General features: G+C 38.1%; 1 protein-coding gene across 1 annotated transcript in view; it reads left to right on the forward strand.

The window, feature by feature from the left end:
• LOC121528360 (protocadherin-15-like) overlaps nt 1-23,249 on the forward strand; it is a 246,739-nt gene that overhangs the window by 171,510 nt on the left and 51,980 nt on the right. The window contains exons 26-30 of the mRNA XM_041815789.1: nt 2,659-2,768; nt 5,114-5,254; nt 10,786-10,913; nt 17,085-17,315; nt 17,738-17,826. Coding sequence (XP_041671723.1) covers nt 2,659-2,768; nt 5,114-5,254; nt 10,786-10,913; nt 17,085-17,315; nt 17,738-17,826 — 699 coding nt within the window. The remainder of the gene's footprint in view (nt 1-2,658; nt 2,769-5,113; nt 5,255-10,785; nt 10,914-17,084; nt 17,316-17,737; nt 17,827-23,249) is intronic.

Here is a 23,249-nt window from a genome sequence, read left to right on the forward strand (position 1 = left end):
TTTTGAATTACATATATAAACCAAACAAGAGATTTTTATTAGCTTGTAAGCTAGAGCTAGTATTAGCTAGTGGCTGCTGTATCAAATAATGCCCACTGAAAGGGCACCCTAGAGGACACTTTTTCTTTTGTCCACTGTGGATTTCTCCGGAAAGAGACTGAAACAAAAAAGCACAAAAGAAGGAAAGCATCTGAATAGGTTTTTTTAATGACAGAAGCTGCAGACAACTGTGACTGTCCAATTTCTACCTCCCTTCTCATCATACATTTCTTTTCACAAAAGTTCCATTCAGCACAGGTAGTGATTGATTAGTAATTTGGCACATGGTTTCCAACATCTGCAGCTCATCAGTTTTGGTCTAAACAAGGTATATCATACAACAATTCACTGGACATGTTTGTTGTCTTTTTATAACACCTTTTACAATGTGGGAGTTAGTTGCAAGGATGAAATCTTGAAACATATTGATTGAGGATAGGAAGTTAATCTATTCAACAGCCCTAAGCAAAGCTTGCATGCTTAATTTCATGAAAACAGCATACACTTGTAGTTCGATAGGATAACTGCATTCATCGATCAGATCATGATCAATACAATCAATATATACAACCTTTAATAGTTGAAACACAGTGTCTCAAATCAGCAGCCATTCTGCTTTATCAAAGGATACCATAGAGAGCAGTTTATCATGTTTTGTCTACTGAGCGGGTGCCTCTGTACTTCTGTCTGTTTGAGCAATCTGCTATCTAAAGAAGGCCTTGAGCATTTTTTTTACATTGCAACACTGTCCACTCTCAATTAGTGATGAACCGATCAGATTTTGGAGGTCATGGGTTAAAGCCCAAGGTTATTGGGCCTTATGTTCATCCCTTATGAGCGCGATATTTCAGGAATATTTGAGGTTCTTCCTTCAAACTTTGCACACAAGTCCACTCTGACTCAATGAAAAAAAACTACTTTTGGGGCACAGATGACCTAGAGGTTAGGTTGCACCCCGTGTATGTGGGCCTGTGGCTCCTTTCCTGCATGTCTCTCACCCACTCCTGCACTTCCACTGTCCATCTCTCTAAATAAATGCATAAAAAGCCCTAAGAAAGCACTCTTGGACACAAAGTATTCATAACAGGGACAGATATGGGGGAAGAGCAGCCAGAGTCAGGCGAGACACATATCGACACACGCGTGTCACCCAGCAGCCAAGGTTAAGCTCAACAGCATCTCTTTTGTTTGGGAGTTTTTCACCCCTGGTAATAAGTTAGAAGACCGCTGGTAGTTTTAAGGCCCTTTGGGACATCCACAGCATGACAAGTGGATCATGGCAACCCTACTACCCACCTGGGTGGTACCTTAGGCCATGCATACTTACCACATCCACCCCTTACTTCACCCTAAAGGTGTAGACTTTGTTATTTTTTCAACAGATTATTTTCCATGCCCCTGGCAAAATAAAAGGGCGTCCAGAGCATGACCTGGGTTCTGTCAATCCTCCTTCCTTTCTGATGTTGCCCTTAGTTTGGCCCAAACATACCTGAAAATTCTGCACAGTACTGTTTATATTAAAAAGGTACTTTTTTTATTTAAGTCAAAGTCACTGGGCTTCATTTTCATCCCTCGCATTTTAATGGGTTATCTCAAAAACACTTTGTGGGATTTAATTCAAACTTTACACAAATATCCAGTGTGTACAAAGAATGAACTTATTATATTTTGCAGGTCAAAAGCCAAGGTCAAACTGACCTCAGATATGAGCTAAAACATCACAAAGACCTTGCATATAGTGAGCTGTCTTGCACACCCCTGGTCCGCAGCCTAGTCTGCTTTATTGTCATTACTCTATGCACAGCATCTCTCTTGTCCCTCATCTTACTCCTTAAGACAGCAGCCCCCAATCTCTTATGCACCATGGACCAGTTTCATGAAAGATTTCTTGGACCGACCATTAATGTGTGGGGTGATTTCCTCCAAAATAAAATGATGATGATAACAAAGTGCAGAAAAAACCCCAACTTGCTTTAATGCTGAATCAGTGGGCACATGAGAATCACCTGTTACAATAATCAGGTATTTTTAGTATGACCCCTGGTATTGCCTTTAAAATGCTTTTTCATGGTAGTCATAGGCTGTCTTGTTTTTTACTTTTTTTACTTAGCTTGTTGGCTTAAATTTTGGTTATCATGTGGCTGGGACGAGCACCTTCGAAGTTTTAAGAGGTCAAAAGGCACAGACAGATGAGAAAACAGAAGAGAATGTGGTCATTTTCAAAATGAAAGACCTTTCAGGCTCTGATAGTAAATTCAAGTGGAGAAAAAAGTTATTTATTGTTTCTGTGCGGCCTGGTACCAAATGAACTACGGACAGGCACCAGTCCATGGCCCAGCGGTTTAGGGCAGCTGCCTTGAGGCATGCTGAAACGTTGAAGTTTACCTCTTAGAGTGAACAGTGCTGATATATTCTTCATCTTTTGGCATAAAGTCAATGTACAAGAAAACTCTTGGCAAGAAGGAGTCAAAATTTTGAAAGTTATAGACACATAGAATTCTCAGTTGCACTTAACCTGCCAAACTGCATTCAACCCTGGAGAGGAAGTGGGCCCACAGTCTACTTATACATATTTAATCTTTCTTATCAGTTGATATTGATTGACTGATCCGTTCCCAGGTTTCCACCAGTGAGCGAGGAGGCTGCCGTCGGAACCCCGGTGGGAACCATCATGGCAGCCGCTGTCAATCAAACCATGGTGTACTCCATCATTGAAGGCAACGAGGGAGGTGAGTGCGCTCTGGGGCTTTTTATACGCCAAGTAGTGAGAGTTGGCTTCACTGCCTGAGTGTTAGAGCCAATAAAGTGGCTGCTTTACTTTGTGTTGTTAACTTATGTGCAGGGTTATGAGCTTATTAGCATTTCTGAATCAAAGACACCTGTTTTCTGTCGACGGGTGTACTGCAAAGTAGAATATAGAAAAGCATTCAGTTCAGCTCTGTGCAATGTATAAAATGTTAAGTAGGCCCAGATTATTCTGGTTTGGATCAAGATGGAAAGATGAAAAGATCTTTGTGACTTTGAACGAGGGTTCATTGTTGGGGCATGGATGGCAGGAGCTTCGGTTACAAAGCCTACAACTCTGCTAAGTTTCTCCATGGAAACTAAAACCCAAGGGACATCTGTATTAAGATCAGTGGGAGAAATAGCAGCACATATTTGATGATTATTTGCTTCTACATCGATGCAATATTTTAGAGCTACTTTTTATATAGATGTTGATGAATTTTATTATGTTACAAATTGTACAGTTTTCCATCTTCAACACAAAACATACCATATCGGAGCTGGATGAAGTTTGTATTCTTCCAATTTGCCAACAGAAATATCTGCCCAGTATTAGTGGAGAAAAATAAATGCACAAGTAAGTTAACAAATTAAACATACTCTGATTGTCTTTCCTCATCTCCAAGCCTATCAAAAAGTTCTCCACGTACAAGTTTCTCAAAAAGAAATAAGCTGTGATTATGTGCTGCAGCCATTCAGCAACTCCATGTGTTCAGTCAAAAATGTCAGTAAATTGGAGTATATTACAGATTTTGATTATCCCGTGAGCATGTGCCACACCAAACACTGGCATCAGGGGTTAATTCACAAATCATCAGAGTTGCCCAGGTAATACTAACACTGTATAAATAATTCTTTTGAATAATAGCTAGAAGTAATATTTTCCCATCCACATTTGTGCTGTATAAAATCTTCCAGATCTGTAAACTTCAAGACATGTTGGTTTGGTTGTTCACTCATTATCTGGTATAAATACAAGTCAACACAGTAATGTCAGACTGTGACAGAGAAATGAGACTTGAAGATTACATAAATAAATATTATTCTAGAGATGGATCATACAAACCCAGTTTCATTAAGATGAATTCACTCTTGAAGGTTTGGTGGTGCAAAACTTGGGGGTTTTGAACCATTTGTTTGGGTTGTTGAGGTCCAGTTGTACTCATGTAAGGAACAGTTGCTGCAAATCTTTATAAAGTTCTGCCAATGGTTCAATTTTTCAGTCGCATGTCATCTAATGAAGAAACATCTTTTCTTTATTGGGAGTGGACTCTTTCATGATGGCAATGAAAAGTGGCCGGCGACTCTGGGAGGGAGGATTCAGCCAGACAGTGAAGAGATGCAAATGGACAAAATGCATACATGAGCTTTGGTCTCCAATGGTTCACACTTAAAATAGCCACTAAAAGGCTTAGTTATTTTTGTCAGTGGCTGCTGAAGTTAGTCTGAAATGATTCTGTCTTGCTGTTTTATTAAAGTTACAAAACCAAAAGTGGCGCCAGATGTTTTGATATACATAACAAGCCTGAAGTTTTAATGATGATGTAGCATTTAAAGATCCCTGATCAGTGCGACCACATTATGATCTGATGGAGAGAGATTTAATGAAGTTGAGTTGATCTATTCCTGTTCACATAGTCATTCTTTAGAGTCAGGCATGCATTTTTATGCAAGCAAACTGCTGGAACAACTCAGTAAATGTTGTTGATTTTGAGTGTAGCCAAGGCTTCTTTGCCTTGTGTTAAACTTTGGAAAAACAAAGGATGCATCTCAATTTTCCATGAGATCTGGTAAGTATATAGAAAATTTAAAAACAAGGGCCATTACAACTGAGTGTAGCAGTCAGAAGTCATCTTCACCTTGTGTTATTAAAAATTTAGCTTTTTACTGTCCCCTGACTTTCTTTTCGGTCCATGACAAGTTCCTTTTTCTGTAGTTAAATTCATGTTAAAATCCTCAATCTACCTATAAAAGCAGGTCTGTACAAACAGGAAGTCAATTACTTTTAGTCTGAGATAATGGAGATGAAACATGATTTTTCATATAAAATCAGTTCTCTGAACTGTATCCTGTGAAGTGTTTTTTCTCACTGAAGTATCTCATTTTCAGATAACACTTCCCTTCCCAGCTTTTTGGTTTGTAAACCTGCATAAACTGATGGCTCAATATCGAACTTTTTTACACAAGAAAGAAAGGAAGTATATGGTTGTCAACCCTCAGTATGTTTCAATATTTTACCCTCTGTGTTCATTCTACCTTTCTCTTTGTGTGTCATTTCTCTCTCTAGGAGTGTTCACACTAAATGAAACAACAGGACTGATTTCTACAGCGAAGCCTCTCGACTACGAGGCCAATTCCAGCTACATTTTGAAGGTAGAAGCTGACTCCATGCGGGTTGTGTCCTCGAACCTGCGAGCTGCCTCTAAGAGTAAGTAGCTGCGTTTTCGAATGCTCAATTTTGACACTGGATTGCATCACTGGAGTTTTTTGAGTTTTATCGCTCTTAAATTTCAACCACACACTCACAGGATTAACATCATCCACTGTGTGATCTTATTTCGATCATTTACAGAGCTGTATAGCTTCTCCTTCTTTTCTTCAGTCGCTTTCGCTCTCTCTAGAGTTCTTTTTCTATTTTTTCCTCGTACAACTCCCCTCCGTCTCTCCTCTTGTCTGTACATCTTGGTAGACATGTTCTCTCGGGCCTCTGCTGCTGTTGTTACCTTTCAGGCAGCTTTTTTTCCCCTCAGCTCGGCTGTCTATCAAACCTGTAGGCTACACCAGCTTGTTGTCTGTTGCTCTTTCAGAATACTTCCCTTTTCTCCTCCTCCTGCTGCTGCTACATTTACATCTCATTGGCGTTCAGATTCTAAAACGGTCCTGAATCTAAATCTGATGTATTAAAATGTTTGCAATGATCAATGTGGCTGAATAAAGCTGCCATACAGTTTTTGAGATTGAAGATTTTATCTTTAAAGCTGTGGCTGATTTTTAGAGAACATTTTCTCCACAGTGATGTGCACAGGTTGAATCAGTGTCAGAGTGTGCTGAACCTGCTGTGTTTTAAGTATTTTTCTTGTTTCCTGTTTTCTTATTTATGTCTGCTTGACAATGACTACTCTGTAAGTTGCATGTGGAGAAAAATGCAAAAATATACTAATCATTTTTGTAATGTATTTATTTATTTATTGGTGGTTTTGTGGTATTTCAGCTGGAAAATTTGTGTGTAATCTTTGTGTGCCTCTTGTCTGAAAAAAATAAGATATCTTAAAATCTAAAATCAAATGACATTTAAAAAAAAAGTAATCTTAAAAACCCTTTAAAATCCCTTAAAACTGCATCCTAAAATAATTATAATCATTTTAGTCTGATAAAAACATCTAAAACCTAAATTTAAAAAAATGTGAAAACAAGTTTATTTGATCCTGCCTTTAAAATAATAAAATATTTTATGAGTCATGTTGAAAAGAAATAAAATCCAACCAAAATAAAACTAATGAAAACCCAGAGTTATTTTAAAATCATTTGAGTACAATGACCAAACATACTTAAAGTGATTCAGTACTGTTTAAATTCCTAATCAAATTATAATAATCTTATACTTTATGGTAACTCTTCCAACATTTAAAAATAACTTAAACTTAAGTGGATATTCTGGACAACTATCTAAAAAATTCTAATATCAGAAATTATTGCAATGTTGTAGAAAAGCAGTCCTCATATGGAAGTTAAGACAGTCAAATAAAAGCTATAGATTATCACTGTGCTTAAATTTCTGAGGAATGTAGATTTGGACATCATCATATATAACAACTAGAATGGCCGTCTGAGGCAGCAGACCCAAGCCTAAGCAGTGCCACTGAGGAACTCACACTCCCATTGATTACAATGGTGTTCAAAATTTCGAAGTCCGACAAAAACCAAACAGGTGCGCGGATCATCACCAAAATCTAATCGATTCTTCCCTATCACTATCCCAATATTGCCTGAAAGTTTGATGAAGATCAGACTTTCCGTTCTCGAGTTATCTTGTACACATACAAACAAACAAAGAAACAAAGATAAGGATCCCTTTACATAACCCCCTGCCGATTTCATCGGCATGGGTAAAAATAGGATGGGGCCCAAGACAGAGCCTTGTGGGACACCACTTGTAAGAGTGGCCGTCTCACGGGGGGAAAATCTCAAGATGAACAGAGAAGGCTCTATCCGTTAAGTAGGACTGAAACAACTTAAGTGCAGTCTCCTCAATCCCCACTTTAAGACCCTGTAAAGTGAAAAGAAATCTGTATTTAGATTTGTTGTATGGCAGGTCACTGTGTTATGAACCCCCAAATCAAATTTCAGTCAATTAAAACTCTCTAAGTTTATAAAATTAAGCTTCAAAATCATGAAAAATGAGGTCGTAAAATCTGCTCCAGGATGGTGTGGGCATGTCTGTTGAATGAGCTGAAGCCACGCCCACACAGAAGAAATACAATCCTCTAAAATTAATAAAAGGCTACTATCTGACTTGAGGAAAGCACTCACACCATTATCCTGCCTCTTGACCTTTTGTTGACATTCGAAGAAGAGACAAAGTCAGTTTTCTGGCTCAAATCTCTGTTATGATACTTTAAATGATCCATAAACCACTGTAGCTGATAGATTGAGCAAATTTACCTAACAATGAACAAAAAGCAGCATTTAACTGGCTATTTACTTTCAATAAAGGTAGTGACATCAGCTAACAGCAGACTGTACTGAGATGAACTGCTCTGTGATTTTATATCTTAGTGTTAGAGGGGCAGGGCCATTCCCTTCTGCGGGCTTGTGACATCACGAGTCCACATATTTGCCCTGTCCACATGAAACCAAGCCAGGAGGTCTAAACCCAAAATTCAGTCACACACAGCAAATTTTGCAGTGTTAAATCAACACTTAAAGAGTTCAATTTACCACTGTGTCCGAGTGTATTTGGTCCTAACCAGAATTGGTGTTAAATTAACTTTTTCCACAGTGTTAAAATTTCAGAGTAAAATTAACTCAAAATTGAGTAAAAAATGAACACTGGCTAACACTGTACAGTGTTAATAGAACTTAACACTACATGTTAATCAACTCTGAAGAGTGTAAAAATTACTTCCAGTTGTGTTGGTTATCTACTCTTCAGTAATAACAAATCAACTCTATGTCAGTGGTAATTCAACTCCCACAGTGTTAAATTTAACACCTGTGCTGAGTTTATATAGTTCTCCAATAGTGATACATTGTAGCATTTAAGTATTACTTTTCAATACATGAAGGTGTTTTTTAACACCTTAGTAAGATCATTCTTTTCTATTGTGTTTCAGCAGATTGATTAATAACATAATCAATAATTGCTTAAGTGTATTACTCAAGCAGGCTGTTACATAATTGTGACCTACCGTAAGTGATGAACACTTACACTTTGCTCACTTATGCAGACTTTGTTGCTTTACACATTCACTACACTTTGCAGCCACAGGCAGGAAGTAACTTACTCAGTAAACAATTTCACTCATAGTGGAAAGTTTAAAAACTTAAAAATCTTCAACAATCCACCAGAAACATGAACAAAGGACTTCAAGCAATGATTACTGTACAAAAGGCATCATCTAAACATATCCAAACACAATTTAAAACATCTAAAACACATATAAACATTCTGCTTGAAGGCATCATGGGAAAATTATTCAAATTTTGAGATGAAAGTAGGCGGAGCTTATATCAATTGACTCTCTGCAGTGTTGATGGGATCAACACTGTCAAACAACTCCAACACTGAAGACGACTTAACTCAGGGTGGAGTTAAAATTACACTTAAGGAGTTAAATCGACCTAACTCTGAGAAATTAACACTCCAGTTTTTACTGTGCATGTACAGTAGATCTCAGTGTTTTCACATATTTACAACAACCATATTCCAACATGTCTAGTGTGTTAACACAAAAAATTTTGGATTTCACTTTACAGGGTCTTAAGTCTCCAAATGTGATAACATTTTGGCAGTGACAAAGGCAGTAGTTAAGTCTAAAAGCACCAGAATAGCAGTGTCTCCAGAGTCTATGGTTAAAATCAAGTCATTAAAAAAGATTGATTTCTGCTTTGACTAAGTTTAGAACCTGACTGACGCCTTGTCCATGAGGAGACCTTAATCATGATCTTCCTGCTTTCTTTTTCCTCCTCTTCATGTCTTTAACTTCTCTGTCTTCATCGTCTTTATTTCCACTTCTTTTGCTCCTTCATCTCCATCCTGTCTTCTTTCTTTCTCCTCTCTCTCTCTCTTCTCCTCTCTTTCTTTAAAAACATATCTGCCTTTTCTCTAATTGTTGCTCAGCTCAGCATTGCTCTTCTTTCTTCTTTAATTATTGTGTTTACCACTCACTACTCTCATTTCATCCCACTATTTGAGTTTAAGCGTTCTGTGGAGATTAAAACTACAAATCATTTGTAGTCATTAGCAAATCTCCTTCATTCTTTTAGCCCCGCTTTTTAATCAGGCAACAAATCAATGGCAGGCTAACAATGTGTAAATTCTGTTTTCTACCTTGAGTGAGACTGGAATCATAAAGAGACATTTTAGTGATGACTCTTTAGATCTGCTCTGTTTTTCTTTTCACATGCCAGAGATTTTCGTGTCATTTTTCTCTGTCTTGGAGTAAAACTTGAGCAATTTACAATCCTGGGATTTGTCCTTTCTTTCTGACACATGACTCAGCCTTTCACTGAGTTTTGTTGTTGTTTTGTGTTGCAGTTTCACGTGGGTGTGATTCACAACTCCCTGTTTTAAGACAGATAAGACTGAACGAGAGCCATTCCAAGCTGCAATCATTGAATATGAATGACAGAGGCTCACTGGCACAATATTCCGTGTAATACTCAATGTGAAGCTGGGCTGAATGACAAGTTTGATCTATTTTTGGTCATCAGAAAGATGTTTTTCTATGCGGTTTGTGTTTGCATATGTCTTACAGTTTTTACTGATGCAAAATCTTGACTCTCCATCTTAGCACAGATGTTTTCAGGCTTCTATTCACAACATCCTTAAACATTCATGAGTCCTTATTTTTCTCATAGTATTTTTGTAGAACTTGTGAATGTCTTCAGTTAGCTCTGAAAGACAATGATAATAACTGATCATCCAGTTGACATCTGTTTGGATATTAAAAGGCCTGTGCAGCTGTTTCTACCCTGATTACTTATTTTTCATTCAGATTTTTTTTTATTTATTTATTTTTTTTTACAATGCCAACAATAGCTGAGTTTTTAGTGTTATGTATTCTGACTGTCTATAAGTCTGGGACATTCTAGTTATTACAACAGAACTAAGTTTTTTTTTTTTTTTCAAACTAGAAAAAATGTCCCCGTTGACTCAAGAATGAACTACTAAGATTTTAATAATCGTAGGCCAAAGACCTGTGGGCCTCATCTTCATCTCTTGCTTGTAAGTGTGATATTTTATGGGGGTCGACCAACAATCAGTCAGGCCGATTATCAGCACTGGTATTTTGCATTTTGTCTATTATCAGTGACTTACCTGTAGACCCCCTGCAGAGTCTCCTATCAGATAAGGAGAATGTGTCCTGAATAGTGAACCATTTTTCAGCACTAACTTTAGCCTCCGTTATACATTAATGGGGTTTGAAAGAATGTATTGAGCAGCAGCTGATGTTGTTTCTTACATTACACTGGTGCCAGTGCAACACAGATTTCTTTAAGCTTCCTCAAACTCATCTGTTTGAAATCTCATTTTTTTTATTTTATGTAATGTTACTTTAGCAGAAAATAATGTTTGATTAAAACAGCTGCAACAGAAATTCCTTACAATTTATCAAGCAGACATACACAGCTTGTTAATCAGCAAACACTGAAGCTCACATCTTGTACCCTTTGTTCTGCCAAATACTTAAGTCTAAATTGTTCTAATTGTGAATTTTGTTTCTTTGTGTGTCCTAGCTAACACAGCCAAGGTGGTAATTGACATCCAGGATGAGAATGACCATCCACCGGTCTTCACCAGATCTCTTTACATTGGAGGGGTGGCAGAGGATGCGAAAACTTTCACCTCCGTCTTACAAGTGCAGGTACGGACATAAACAGAAATACTGTAGATCTGAACTTTATTTTAAGAATTACAAGTGGTACAATTCCTCATCCAGCAAATTCTTCTTATCAGTGTCAGTCCTTAGTTGTCACATCTGTTGTTTTTTTAAATTTTGCTCCTTACCATTTTTGCACAGTAGCAATGTCTATTTTCAATACAAAACTAATGCAGTACTGGGTTTTTAGTCCTCATGATTGGCATTTTTTGCCCCTACACCACAGTGCTCTCAGTTGAGATTAGTTCAACTTTTGGAGACCCACTGAACTCGTCAGTGACCCTTCTCTGTAAATAACCAATTGATATATAAAAAAAAAAAAAAATGTGGGACTCCAGATGTCAGCTTTGTCAACTTTGTCTCACCAGTACTTTCTGGTGAGACACACTCTAAAACAGTTGTTTTCAGATGACGTCACATCACAGCTACGGACTCCAGTTGAGGACCGGAAGTGATTTCTGCATAGGGTAGCACTAGCAAAATGCTAAACTTTTGTGTTGTTTATGAAATCAAAGAAACAAAAAAAAAAACACTCAAGCTACTTGTTTGTCCTGAAAGAAGGGACACATTTAGCTGTACAGTTTGGCACAGTAAACTCTGACCTTGCTTCTGCTTCCACATTAAGGGTCTGTCCAGCCTCGCTCGTTGTGATTGAAAATCTGTCTTTTTGTAGAGATCTGAATCATTTGACTCAGCTTAGCAATGACAGTTAATCGTTCAGTTCTCAAATGGCTTTTCACTTTACTTATTTATATTTAATATTATTATATAATAATATTTATGTATAATATTAATAATGACATATTTAATAATGACAAAAATGGAAGATAGTAATTGGCGTTGTTGGCAAGATCTCAACAATCCCTGTCTCTCAAATGCTCTAGCAACACTAGCACAGTTCTTGGGTGTATGATCAGATTTTTCTTATGCTGTGACATGAAAGAAAAAACAGATGGATTGAACATGGGTTGTTTTTGTTTCTTACTTGTTCATGCTGGTGTTACACTTGTGGTTAAAAGAAAATCCCAAATTTCACTGTAAAATAAACATGCTCTTGTACAGCTTACTTTGCATCAGCATGATGTCTTTGTGGATTTGTTTCTTGAGAGAGCCAGCTTTCAGTCTGGTTAGTAAATAGGTGACATACTCAGATAAGTCTCTGGTTTTCCCTTGACGTCAACCTTTAGCTCTGTTAATTGATACATCTTTTTGTCTCCTTTCCGTCTATTTATTTATTTATTGTTACCAAACTCTGGAGAATTTCTTATCAGTGTAAACAACCTGAGCATTTTACTAAAAAGCCTTTCAGGAGCAGAAATGGGTCACACAGTCTATCACTTTGAGCTCTTCTATCTGAGAGGCAGCAATATGTTTTAATGAGCCTGGGGGCCACGATAGACGCAGGCAGGGTCTCTGGCAGACAAGTACGTGCTTTAATATTTTAATACATTTTTTTAAGATCATTCTTGGATATTCTTGTATTATTAGATCACACACAGAGAGCATGGCAGGAAAGCTGAGAGAATAACAGAGAGAACTGAGAGTCATACTAGAATAATGTGTTGTTAATGTGTGTAACAAGTGTAAAAGATGTCTTTCTAGCCTAAAAAGTCAAATTATTAATCCTCTGTTGAGTTTTATATTTGAATTTTCAGCTTTCAGACTGCATTTTTTTTTTGCCCAGACTGGTTTATGATGACCTCCTCCCAGGTAGTCTGACCTCGTTGAATACTCGAGCAGCCTGACAGGGACGACTAATAGCCCACTAGTAGGTTGGATCACCACAGGGAGAGGCTATAGATCTAGAGGAGTTGGAAGGAAGGGGGAGGGATTGATGCTTGGATAAAGATAACTGGCATCCTGCTGAGAGACAAACCGAGCGGACAGAAGAAGGCAGGGAAGATATGCATGATTCATGAGAGGATGAATGGCTGGATACGAAGCGTGTTGGGGGGGTTGGACCAGAAAGACAGACAGTGATGCTGGCAGCACATTTGCAATAACTGAGATGAAAGAAACCTGGAACGAAACAATGACACAAAGTTTGAGGCTTGTCTGTTCTCATTCTTGGCGGTTTCTCTCAAGTCTAACTAATTCCATCAGCTGTCAGACACTTTGTGTCCCTTGGGGGATGCCATAACACCAATATTGATCGGACTGCAGATGAGTCTCAAATCAGCAAACCTTCCTGTTACTTATCCTCAGAGTTTTTCTCTGTCCTTAAAATCAAATTCTGACTTATTTCCCAATACAACCACCACAAGTGCATAATGTGTAGAAGTGTGGGTAATACTCTTTTGATGACTTCTTCCTGTTGTGGGCGTCTGTACTGAAAATAGCTCTTTGTTGGTATGAGTTTTGTTGCTGGAGGCATGATGAGATGACAGAAAATAATCCAGATAGCAAAGATTTTTTGAGAACTTCATGACTTTGATGACATGACTAAACATAACAGCAACAAAAGAATCAAGCAACAGCTGAAAGCTACCACTGCTACAACCATTCTTGTGTAAAGTACCAAGTGCTCTTATTATGGATCCAACATTGCTTATTCCTTACCGAAAGCAGCAAAGAAGAAAGTCTGAGGAGCTTTAAAAGCTCTTGTTGCTGTATTAAGGGCAAGGCTGCCCATAATAAAGAGGAGAGCTTTCTGGGATCCAGCCAAATTGCTGACCCATAGAGGTATGCGGAGGTGCCAAAATGTAAGGATGCCAGAAAAGGAGAAGGAACTAAGAAAACTTTTTGGGATAAATAAGCAGAAAAATTGCAAAATTTGGCAACTGACAAACTGGGTTCCATTCATCCATCTTCTTCCGCTTATCCGGGATCGGGTCGCGGGGGCAGCAGCCTAAGCAGGGAAGCCCAGACTTCCCTCTCTCCGGCCACTTCGTCCAGCTCTTCCCAGGGGATCCCGAGGCGTTCCCAGGCCAGCTGAGCAACATAGTCTCCTGGGTCCTGGGTCTTCCCCAGGCCTCCTCCCAGTGGGACTCGCCCGGAACACCTCACCAGGGAGGCGTCCAGGAGGCAGCCGGACCAGATGCCCGAGCCACCTCATCTGGCTCCTCTCAACGCGGAGGAGCAGCGGCTCTACTCCGAGTCTCTCCCGGGTGGCCGAGCTTCTCACCCTATCTCTAAGGGAGAGCCCAGACACCGTGCAGAGGAAACTAATTGCAGCTGCCTGTATCCGCAATCTTGTTCTCTTGGTCATTACCCACTGCTTATGACCACAGGTGAGGGTGGGAACTTAGATCGACCGGTAAATCGAGAGCTTCGCCTTTCGACTCAGCTCTTTCTTCACCATGACAGCGAATGCAGAGACCGCATCTTTGCTGACGCCGCACCAATCCGCCTGTCGATCTCCTGCTCCATTCTTCCCTCACTCGTGAACAAGACCACAAACTGGGTTATAACTAGCATATATGTGTCCAAATTTGGGGGAAATTTTTTAAAAGAGGTTTAGAAAAGCAATTAATTGGTTAAAGGTGGCTTAAGGATGGCAAAAATGGGTTATGAAAATGCAACAAACAAGCAAGAATTGGTGGAAATGGTGAAAAATGTTAAAAAGTGGCCAAATTTGGTTAAATGTGGCAAAACAACATGGGCTGAAATGGACAAAAATGAGTTAAAAGTGACAGAAATTGATTAAATCTGGCGTGAAAGAGGTGGCAAACAAAGTTGAAGAGTTACAGAAGTGGGGGGGAAGCATTAACAATGGGACAAAAGTGGCAAAATTGTGTTACAGAAGTGCAAAAAGCAGCAAATATTGGTGAAAAGTGGCAAAATAGGGAAAACTAGTAATAATGGAATAAAAGGGGCAATAATGGGTTACAAAATTGCAAAATTGGGAGGAAAATGGTCAAAATTGGTCATAAAAGGGGGAAGTTGGCAGAAACTGGTGGGAATGGGGAAAAATTGGTTAAATGACCAGATAAAATAGTAAAAACAGGTTAGAGAGTAGAACAAATGAGTACATAGTTGAGAAAATTGGTAAAAGTAGAAAAAATAGCCAAATTGAGCAGAAACAGTGGTGAAAGAAGTTACAATAGGCAAAAATGGCACAAAAGTGGCAAAAATGGCAAGTTGAAGTAGGGAAGAAGGGGTAACAAAGTGGCAAAATTGACCTGAAACAGTAGTGAAAAGGGGTTAAAATGTGGTTAGTGGTGATGCCACTGATCCAGCACACATAGATTGATATCATCAATGAATCACGACTGGGAAAGGCCGGTTCACCATTTATTTGTGTGGTGCAGAATGAAAAGGCACAAATCCCCACAAAAACAGAAAGCCTTCCAAGAAGAGTGGAGGCTGTTACAGCTGCAAAGGGGGGCCAAACCCATCATTTTATCTTCTTCCTGTGTGGAATTTTTTGGCAGTTAGCACCCATGAGTTGCATTACTATCATCTTTAGATTTTATTGTAACAATAATTAGAATATTTACAGTTTTCATGTAAAGTGCTCACAAGTGCTCCCTTGTCCTTTATATCGCAATCTATAACCCAGAAGCAGTTGTCAGGCTTCTCCTAAGTCCTTCCCTTAGTGTTCTATCTTACTCTTCCAAGGTGATGTCCACAATATCAAGAGTTTTTTTAATCTATCAACACTGACTTAATGTAGCATTGAGCCCTCTTCTTCTCCTGTGTTTTTTCATGATCAGCACCACTTACTTCCTGACCTGTTTACTCTTGACACTTGAATAACCCTAGAGGATGGACACACACATAAATTTGTATTTTCGTTCACTGAACTTTGTTGAAATTTTGTTAGAATTTTGAAAGAAACCCTCACAACTGAAACTGTTTCATCACCAGTTAAAAACTCCTCTCAGTAGGTTTGAGCACTCTTACTTTTACCACTTTTTCTGTTCAGAATAAACTCTCTTATATAAGTTGATCTGTGATACACTAATGCCTTTGTACTTGACACAGATTTTTGACAGCACTGCAGGGCTTAATGTATGCCATCTTCTCTTGGGCTGGGCAATTAATCACATATTAGATTAAATGGCAATATGACCTGCTGCAATTTTCAAATCTCAGAGGGTGCAATATTTCTTTTACCTGAAATTTGTGTTAAAATACCAGTTTAAAACTTTTTGCAGCAGAGGCGTTATGTATTTCATATCATGAAATCATTCTAGTTGCATATTTTTTGAAGGTGTGTACCAAAAGAAATCCTATTTTCTTTCATTTTTGTATGTTTTTCTTGTTAAATATGAGAAAATTATCATTCCCTCTAATACAACAGTTCATGTCCAATTTGCTAAATGGGTCAAAAATCATCAAAATTAGATATTGTTTCAAATTTGTTCAGCCTTAGTTTAATCCAACATTGTGTTGGTTATAGTTTAGAATTAATTATTGTTTGCTTTTGTTGTAAAAATACATGAGATGAGGAACTTAAGAAATAATCGCATATTAAATCAATTTTGAGTAAAAAGAAAAATGCAATTAGATTATTTTCCCAAATTGTTCAGCCCTAGTCTTCCCCCTGCAGGAAGAAAACATACACAAAAAAGATCTTTGCACACTTTCTTCCTTCTTTCTATACATGCACCTCTTTCTTCCTGCCTTATATCCTCTTTTCTTTTTCCCCTTTTTCCCTGGTCAAAAGATAAAATAAGTATTGTCTTGTTTCTTGCCATCATAGCTTTGCATGGATGTTGTGGGAGTGGGAGAGATTAATCTTTAGCATTGGCCTTCTTTTAAAGACTTTGGAATAAATTGGTGCCCGTTTGAGAGCATGTGGATGTGAATGTGAGGTTTGCATAAACATGTGAATGAGGGGGACATTTTCTCAAATCACCTCTTTAACCCCTGCTAGTGTGAAACAACCAAGAAAAACAACTTCATCTGTGTGCCAAATTGACAACAAACAGGAGATCAATCCTAAACTAATCAATAAAAATGGCAGTGCTGTGCATTGATCAGCTCCTGAAACACCTGTGATTAATTGATTCTAATCATGGTTATAATCACAGACAAGAATTGATTAAGATAATTGCAGCCATGGCTGGATCACTATGTTGTTTGCATGGATGATAATGATAATAGAATTCCATTATAATGGTGATTAAGCTGCTGATATTGCTCCACAGTCATAATGATGATGATTATTATAATAACACTGTGGTAATTCTTGTTTTTCTCATTTCACAGGCCCTGGACAGAGACACGGGGAACTACAGCTCCATGATGTACCGCCTCATCATCCCCCCTCCCGCTGGGAGAGACACCAAAGACAGTAAAGATGGCTTCGTCATCGAGCCGTACAGCGGCGTGGTGAAGACTGCGATCATGTACCGCAACATGAGGAGGTCGTATTTTAAATTCGAGGTGGTTGCCACAGACAACTACGGTCAAGGACACAGCAGCAAGGCTGATATAGTGGTGTGTATATTCAGGTTTCTGACATGACAGGTTTACTAAGGGGGTTTATTTTGTCCTACGTTATCTGTAAAACAAATTAAACAGCTCTTCCTGCAGGAAGGATGTGGCTTCCAGTGTATCCTCAAGGTATGTACAGAAGAGGAAATAAATTGTATTAGTTATAAGCATCAAGCAAATTAGGTTGGGGATGTTATCTCTTCTTTTTCAATCATAAACAGTGGTGCCATCTACACTCCCTCCCAAAGTATTGGAACAACCCAAATGTTTTCAGTCAGCAGCAAAAATAAAGAAATTGGCCTCACCGTTACAATACTTTTGGAGGGGAGTGTGTGTGTTTACTGATAAGCTTTAGGAAACGTGACAGCTGAAACTGCTGTTTTAGCTGCATATTAATGGTTTTGTTCCCTTTTTCTGCTGTAAAGGTGTCAGTTGTGAACCAGCTGGACATGCAAGTGGTCGTATCGAATGTGCCGCCAACTTACGTGGAGAAAAATAAAGATAAGCTGCTCAGGTAATAAACAATTTATATGTTCTTAATCAAATTCATACTATATTGGCCCAAATGTAAGATAAGAAAGTGATATTGTATTAAAAAAAACTGATTTCAAAATAGCGGTAATCAATGCAGCTTTATATCTGTATAAGATTACCTTCAAAGATCAATAAATCCCTGATGATTGGAAATTTGTCTTTGTAATTCCTCCGTTTAATACTAGAACTGCTGTGGATCTCTACATACCTAAAGCAGCCAATAGGTCAAATTTACCTGTCATTAAAGTGCCTTGATTTTCATAAATAGCACTGATCGAGGACTGTTAGTTAACCACTGACATTGAACAGCTAATTAACCACAGATAGCAAACTAGATCACTGTTGGAGGATGATCCGCCACCTAGAAAATCGTCTTTGGACTGATTGCGAAACTTCCTCATCACAGAATTCTTCTTCATTAAAAGCACTGAGATTACCTTTTGACATTTAACATTGGTAAGTGTCTTTTATTCCCTGTCATATCCATGTTGAAGGTTGATCTATGAACTTCTGATTAGGCATTGCTGCAATAGAGAGAAGGTATTTCCATTGTGGTATCTATTTCTTGCTGGTGTGAAATAAAACAGTGGGAAAATCAAGGCTTTCTTATGGGGTAAGTTTGACCTGCATGGTGGTTCTAGATATAAATATCCATGAAAAAAAATTTGGTTTAGGCATTTTTTTTTTGACACCAGGTGCTATTTAACAAACTTTTAGGAAAAGTCATAGACCGACAGTCTTTAAAACTGTATACACATCAAGTAAGATACAATTAAAGAACAGCCTTGGGTAAATTTTACCCATTGGCAGTTTTAATGTGAAGAGAGGATATCTTACTGTCCTTTACAGTTTCAGAAGGATCTATGAACTCTCGACATCCTTCTCAAAGTCCAGTATCATTTCTCATTAGGAGGGTTTCTTTTCGAGTTGCGTCCTACAGAGACTAAGCAAAATTTCTACCCAGCAACTGTTAAACACAAATTTGAAACAAGCTAACAAGTGTGTGATTATGTGAATGTGTGGAGTATTGGTATGTGGAATGACCGCCCCCATATACCTGGCAGCAGCAGAAATCAAAATTGAGATGTTACTGACAACAGCGTTGTATAACTTTTACCCAGTACCGTCTAATACACTATCATATCATATAATCATATTTTATATAACAATATAGTCATATTTAACATACAATATGATATAATCATGTAATATAATCATATACTATGGTGCTGCTTTGAACTGTCCAGCTTTATGTTGATAACATAAGATTATGATGATAATATATTTACAGTGGTCAAGGACCTGGCCTCTTCCTGACATTGCGCAACTTTTCTTTTCTTTTTTCTTTTTTTTTTTTTTTTTGAGGGAGAGAGAAGGAAATCACTGAGCACTGGATTGTGGGTAATTCCCCTGACCAGAGGATACATAGAGTATGTGCTTCCTTGAAAATTCTCTCTTTGAGGAACTCAGTCCTTTACAAGAATTTGAGGATCCTCAACAGTCCTCAGAGGGCAGTTGATGACGTAGTATCCCTCAAAAGCTGCTGTTCCAAGATCCTTTTCTTGACTTTGGGAAACGGTTTCTGTGTTCTCTAAAGTGCTTGAAACCTTGGTTAGTGATCAAGTAAAAGAATAGTAGTGGTAGTACAACTCCATACTGTCTGCTTTTCACTCAGGATTAAGAAAAAAGACAGAGTAGCACTTCTGCTATCATGGAAGTTGTTAGTGTGATTCTTGAAGCTTTTGAGGGTGAGCAATGTTGTCTGTTTCTTTTCCCCAAGATTTTTTTCATTGTTGATCTTAGCATCTTATTAGCACTTCCTACAGCTACTGGGCTTTCAGGACGTGCTGTTAGTCTGTCTCCTAACTTAAGTTGAAAAAACACAGCTGAATGATCTCTTGAAGGATGCCCCTATGGTACATAAAGCATGAAGAAGTACACCCAGGGTGCCCTCTCACTGGACAAAGTGTGACAAAGTGTCCTCTAGGGTGACCTCTGAGTTGAAAAACCTTACAAGGTACCCTTCCACTGGGCAAAACATGATAGTGTCCTCTGTGGTGCCTTTTCATCAGACAAAATGTGATTAAGTCCAGTGGTGGGTAGAGTACACAGTTACAGTATTCAAGTAAAAGTACTGTTACTTAACAATAATAATTACTCAAGCAGAAATAAAAGTACTCATAAAAATAAGTACTTGAGTAATAGTAAATGGGTACCTTATTAAAAGACTACTCAAGTAGTGAGTAACTTCATGAGTAACTTCATTTTGTGCAATTTATTAAAACCTGTTGCATTACAACATGGGTTTTCTGCACCTTTTGCTTGAGAAATTCTGCATAAAATCTGCAAGACCTAGTGACCCTGAATATTTTTAAATCCTTAGTGATAACTCTTGAATCCAAATTTTCTGTGTCAACTGTTCTTGCTCATGTTTATGAAGATTGATTGTGAACTATCCAAGTTTGAATGGTGTTGATTTTTGCAAGAGAGATCTCCAATCTCAGTGGAAAAATCTGGTTAAGTAAATGTTAAAAGAAAAAAAAAAAACTAGTTGATAATTTGCATCTACTCTGTGCCTGAAGACATAGTCTGCTCTGCAGAGATGAAGAAGGTCCATGCAATTTGGCACAACAGACTCATGAATCAAACTGAGAAAATAAATTAAGATGTCCAGATTCATGGTTGAATACATATATGAGGCTTTTGACTTAGCTATCATCAAAGAGTATGGTCTTTGACTTGAAAGGCATGACTTATTGGTGTTCATATTTAGTCATGCTTTCACGCTGAGAGCTTTGCCCTCTGACTCATGCAGCCCTGCTTGCTCTGAGAGTTGCACTCAGGGTTGTATGCCTGACCCAGATTTAGCATGTCTTCTTGCACTTCTCCACACTTGTGAAGCCTGTGCCACTAGATTTCTGCTCCTTGATTTTTTTTTTTGTAAAGTCCACAATCCCCAACCAAGGTCTAGTTTTGACCTGTGATTTGACTTTTGCCTCTCTGTGAGTGTTTGCTCCACTTTTAGAGCATCCCACATGGACAGATACTGTCTAACAGGGATTATCTACTCTTTGCCTTTTGTTCTTCCCTTGTTTGTTTTCAGCAGCAGAGAGCGTTGGTCCAGCATGCAGCATCTACTCTGTGAATGGTAATGGAGCAGTGTTGAAGCACTGACACTGTGTTTAAACAAAACTTACAGCGCAGTGATAATGTTCAAGCAATAGCCCACTGATTTTATAATGTTACCATGTTATTGAACATGAATGAAAAAAGACACAACTTATCAATAAAGAGCTGCCACTGTGAGCTTGAGAAGTTAGTAATTGTTACAGTTTTCTTACAAGTTGACAATCATCTAGAGCTGACATAAAGTTGAAACCGTTATTTGATGCAGATTTTATATTCTAAAGTTTAACCCAACAGAGGTTCCTCTGTATTGATTTAGCTTCATAAGAGAGGGAAGCTGTAATTGCTACCTCGGGGAAATCAACCAGAGCTGCTAAAATAGAGCTGTACTTAAGAAGAGAGTTTATTACAATAAAATGTCCCAGAAAGTACGCAGCCCTGAGAAGTTTGTTGAGCTAGAACTCACAGTGGGACTGTGACAGGGATGAGACCACCACAGCTAGACCAAAGTTACAGAGCAGACTGAGGTAACTTTTCAGGTAATAAAATTAATCATAATAATTGAGGCTTATTGTCTGTCTTTACATTTGCAATAAATATTTTTTTCTTTTTATGCATACAGGCTTTTCAGAGACACACCGCCCATTTCTTCATCAGCAATATAAACATTAAAGTTATAAGACTGGTCAAATCATTTCTTTGTTGAAAAATGGCCACTGTTAAAACATGAGATAAAGGAAAGTAATCAAATCTTGTTTTTCAATCCAAATTAAAACCTTTAGTTTGCGTTGTTCTAAACTTTATGTAAAATCAGGATAACTTAGTAAAAAAGGGCTGGATTAAGACAAGGTTACAAAACAGAGTTTTCTCAAACTTTTCAAGACAGTCTGGTTGCAGACCATAGATCTCAGATGTCCCCTCTTGCAGACTGTTAATATAGCACACATAGTTTCTTGTACAACATATTTCCAGTTTTACTTTTTTTTTTTCAAAATCAACTTTATCCATAAACAAATTTTCTGAAATAACCATATTGCAAACATGACATAAAAGAGAGAAAAAGGTCATAGTTGACTCATTTTAATTTTGTTAGCTTTAGCTCAAACTAGCGTAGTTTCACTGGCTACATAGTTAACTTCACTATGTAAGCCAATATAGCTACATCAGCAAAGAGAAATAATCTGCATCACACTGAAATTCTCTTTGTTACTTTGGTCCTGCTACCAACGGGCACCTGACAACCTGGGCTGTGCATGGGTATCTTGGTTTAAGATGTAGCTAGATTTGCTTTAGCAATCTAAGTCTTAGCAAACATTGCTACAGCATAGCTTCACTGGCTACATACAGTAGTTAACGTCACTACATAAGACAATGTAGCTATGTTAGCTTTAGCAATGTAAGCCTTAGCAAACATAGCTTTATTTGCTTGACATAAATGTCTATATTGTCCTGAGGGGCATGCAGAGCTATGTGTGACTGTGTCTTCACCTTAAACATCTGCTCTTTGTCTTGGAAGCATCTATGTTCAGACATGACCTGTCCTGGAGCAAAACAGGACACTTGGACTGGAGTATTAGAGCCTTACAATTAGCTACCTGAAGGATAAGAGGCTGAAAAATATGACCTGTTTTGTAACATCATAAGTGTACATTAAGATGCTTGGACCAACAGATTTTGCACATTCAGCCATGGCTGTTTTAAGGGCATGGTTGGTGTGTCCACCTGCAGGTGTAAATAAAACCCAGTGTGTTTCTCTTGCTGATTGTTGTGGGTGTCTTAATTTTCTTGTTTTTTAGAAGTTTCTGCCACAATAGCAAACATTAGCTTCATAGCATCGCAGCTTTGTTCACGTAGGTATACATGAGCTTTGTGAGCAGTAGCTTTAGCTACATTAGTTGTATAAGTAGTTAACTACTTAGTTTATGCAGCTTATTGCTGTGTTAGCTACATAAGCTACAATTCATGGTGGATGAGCTTTTTTTGTAAGCAGATTGTTCACTCAGCTTTGTTAGATGTTTTGTTATTCAGTTTTGAAGGTCGGGTTTTTTTACTTTTAACTTTTGGTATCCTTTTTATCCTCCATTTTTCTTTTTCTTTGGAGCCCCACCTACATGTTCTTATAAGCGGAGCCCCCCAGGACCCAAGAGTGAAGAAAAAGTGACACATTTCCATCAAAAATCAACACAAAATGTAATTTTTTCACTGCTAAAAAAACTAAAAAAGGCCTATGCATGCTTTTCTTATCAAAAGACCAACTACTTAATAACAGCTTTATTT

This window comes from Cheilinus undulatus, linkage group 20 (genome assembly GCF_018320785.1).
Source record: "Cheilinus undulatus linkage group 20, ASM1832078v1, whole genome shotgun sequence".
Lineage (NCBI taxonomy): Eukaryota > Metazoa > Chordata > Actinopteri > Labriformes > Labridae > Cheilinus > Cheilinus undulatus.